This window comes from Loa loa (genome assembly GCF_000183805.2).
Source record: "Loa loa unplaced genomic scaffold supercont3.740, whole genome shotgun sequence".
Taxonomy (NCBI): Eukaryota; Metazoa; Nematoda; class Chromadorea; order Rhabditida; family Onchocercidae; genus Loa; species Loa loa.
Window position 1 is genome coordinate 12,523 of NW_018108920.1, and position 2,857 is coordinate 15,379.

A 2,857-nucleotide genomic window follows, 5' to 3' on the forward strand; every position below is an offset into this window, starting at 1 on the left:
TATGCTCTAAGAAGAAGAGCGAAACGATCATGAAGAAAATTCCAAGCTCCCTTGATGTTATCTGAAGAGCTTGCTGCTTCCTCAACTTGTTCAGCTGCTGAAGGGACTTCATCCAAAATATAAATTTGAGCAAAACGGAACAATGAATCGTGGAAATATGGCTCACACACGCTTATTTCGAAAGCAAAAATTGTCGATTCAGCAACAAAGCCAAGAGCATGGAACAGACGCATCCGTGCATCTTCACGTTTCGATTTTGGAAGTCCTGAAAACAGTATTCTTCCAAGGAAAAAAATTGTAGTTTAAGCTATCGTTTAATAGCTTTTCTTTCCAATTGCTTCTATTCCTGAAAATCTGGCGTCAAATAATTCACGTTCTCCAATATTTCCCTCGGTATTCCGCACATATTAACGAATAAAGTGCGTAAATCGTACGTTCATTTTGTTCGTTAATAAAATTTTGTTTTCCATAAATAGACAAATGGAAAATTACCAAAACACTCGTTAACATTTCAGTGCGATAATCGATGGAGTAGTTTACAGAATACGGGATGGAGTGAAAAGGGCGAGAAGAGGAGAGCAACCTTGGGGTCAGATATCAATGGTTGGTTTTGTGATCTTCTGGACAAAATTTTTATACAAATATACTCCAAATAATTCGCAACCTACCAATTTTCAGCTTATAAATGTCTCGAATGTTTTTCTCGAGAGGTATAAAACCATTATGCAACAGAAAATCACGATTACTTCGCCAGCCGTAGAAAATATTCACGGGTTCTAAAGGTTTATAATCTCGAACAGCAATGACTTCTGCACAGTCAAATTCATCCGAAAAATGTACTGCTTCATGGAAAGCGCTCTCAGTGTAACTGTGATTTGCCATATCCAGAAATGGTATCAATCCAGGTATCTAATTTAAAAAAGATCCAATTGTGGAACTACAAAAAAAAGACATGAAAAAAAGGTGCCGTCTGGGTCATTATGTCTAGTTTCAAATTTCAAAATTTTGAAGTCAGAACGTCAAAAGTTCAAAGTTCTATGTGTTTACAATAGCATATCTTGCACAGAAAATTCCCGTTCGGCAAAAATGAGGACAGGTCATTTATGTCACAAATGTCACAAAATTGGCGTGATGCCGCCTGATTTGTGTTCAGTGAATAAATTTTATACACATAATTGAAATCATAGTGATACTACATCAAAAAAAAAAAAAAAAATGAAATTTCAACAATTTAAGAGACATACCATTCGTGGTTGACCTATGTCATCTTTCCATACTTCACTCGGTATCATATTAATACGCGTTGAGATGCAAGCTACGGACCATCGATATAGGTTGAACGTGAAATTTGCTGCAGTAAGAGGAGAATTAACATATATTGGTTCCAGCTCTGATATCTTGTCTTTTGATTTCTAAAACATTCTACTCAACCATTTTGTCATTAAAGTGAAGTAACAACATTCATTATAAATAGAAATAACGTGCTCGTCAACTTTTCAAATGAACCAACTTTGAAATCAAATTTTAAAATAAAAATTAATTTAATCGACGTTTTAAAAATTTTACAAATTTCATTTAGGATGTTATTTATTCCTGCAGGATAAACGAAAGAAGACTTGAGGAGTTTTCTTGAGTACAACAGATTGAATCAATAAACTGTTTCTCCCAAATTGTAGAAGAATAAAACAAAAATATAACTGAAAAGTTTTCTTTGCAATAACGAGTGAGAAAGTATTTACTAGAAAATTATTTCATCAAATAATGTTACTTTCTTTCTATGACGAAATTCATCACTGCGTATAATTTCCAATAAGAAATGAATAAATTGTCTTGAAACATTTCTATACAGTAATAACGATTCCTCGAATAATGGTGATGGACGCAAACACTAAAAAAGGAAAGTAATTAATATGCTAAATTATTTGAATCATTACCAGATGATTATTAAATGTTACGCACGCACTTCCCGTTAAGAATAGGAACAGTGCTAGAAAAGAGGTCCATGATACTAAACGATAACTATTCTTTTTGATTCATCCATTCGCCCGTAAGGCTGCTATGGCTTAAATCACTCAGCTTTTAGCTGTGAATATGCGACGAATGCAGAAATACATCATGTCTTCTTCCACTAAGGGAACTTACAACTCAGTCATTATGACTTCCTTATCGCAATAGGAGGATAGTTGGATTTTAAAAACGGAGGCAAAGCATAAAGTAGAAAAATATCGGACAACTAGAACCAAAGGAAGAAAATCCTTTTAACAGTTTAGTCGCATGAGCTGGCAGACGAATAAGAAAAGACTGCTACTGTCACTCAATCCTGTCAGATGAAAAAGGGTAGAATCCTATAGATCCTTGATATCTCTACCTAAAAAAGCTGCTACTGACTTGATTTCATTTACACAAAGATACCACTTGTATATAGTTCACCAACCTGTAATTGCTCAACAGTGAAGAAGAGAGGAGTATCGAAGCATTCAGGAAGCACTTTAATGTATGGCTGCCAATGTGACTCAGGGATCAGTTTCTGACAGCATAACATCATTGCCAAAGCAACATTTTCCATTGAACGTATTATTATATCTCGGTGAAATGCACGCCGAAAATTTTATTTTCATGGATCAAGTTGAGAAAATATCACTTAAATCTATAGTCAATTTAGAAGTATTCAACATCTGACCAAAAATGATGAATTTACTTTAAGAAAGACGATCGTCGAGCCTGGTCTAATGAGAAGATTGCCTTTCGAGGTACTCTTAACAACTCTGACCCAACCGGAGCATAATCTGAACTTATCAAACCAAATCCATCCATATTTTCTTCATATGCAATTTCTACGAAACAATGAGAAATTCCA

At 34.6% G+C, this 2,857-nt stretch overlaps 1 protein-coding gene across 1 annotated transcript in view; it reads right to left on the reverse strand.

Annotated features, from left to right (window-relative positions):
- LOAG_18955 (SET domain-containing protein 3) overlaps positions 1-2,566 on the reverse strand; it is a gene marked incomplete at its 5' end in the record, with an annotated part of 3,398 nt that extends 832 nt beyond the window's left edge. Inside the window, 5 exons of the mRNA XM_020451616.1 lie at positions 26-265; positions 669-909; positions 1,245-1,412; positions 1,769-1,888; positions 2,435-2,566. Of these exons, the coding sequence (XP_020304586.1) occupies positions 26-265; positions 669-909; positions 1,245-1,412; positions 1,769-1,888; positions 2,435-2,566 (901 nt within the window). The remainder of the gene's footprint in view (positions 1-25; positions 266-668; positions 910-1,244; positions 1,413-1,768; positions 1,889-2,434) is intronic.
- Positions 2,567-2,857: the final 291 nt, after the last annotated feature.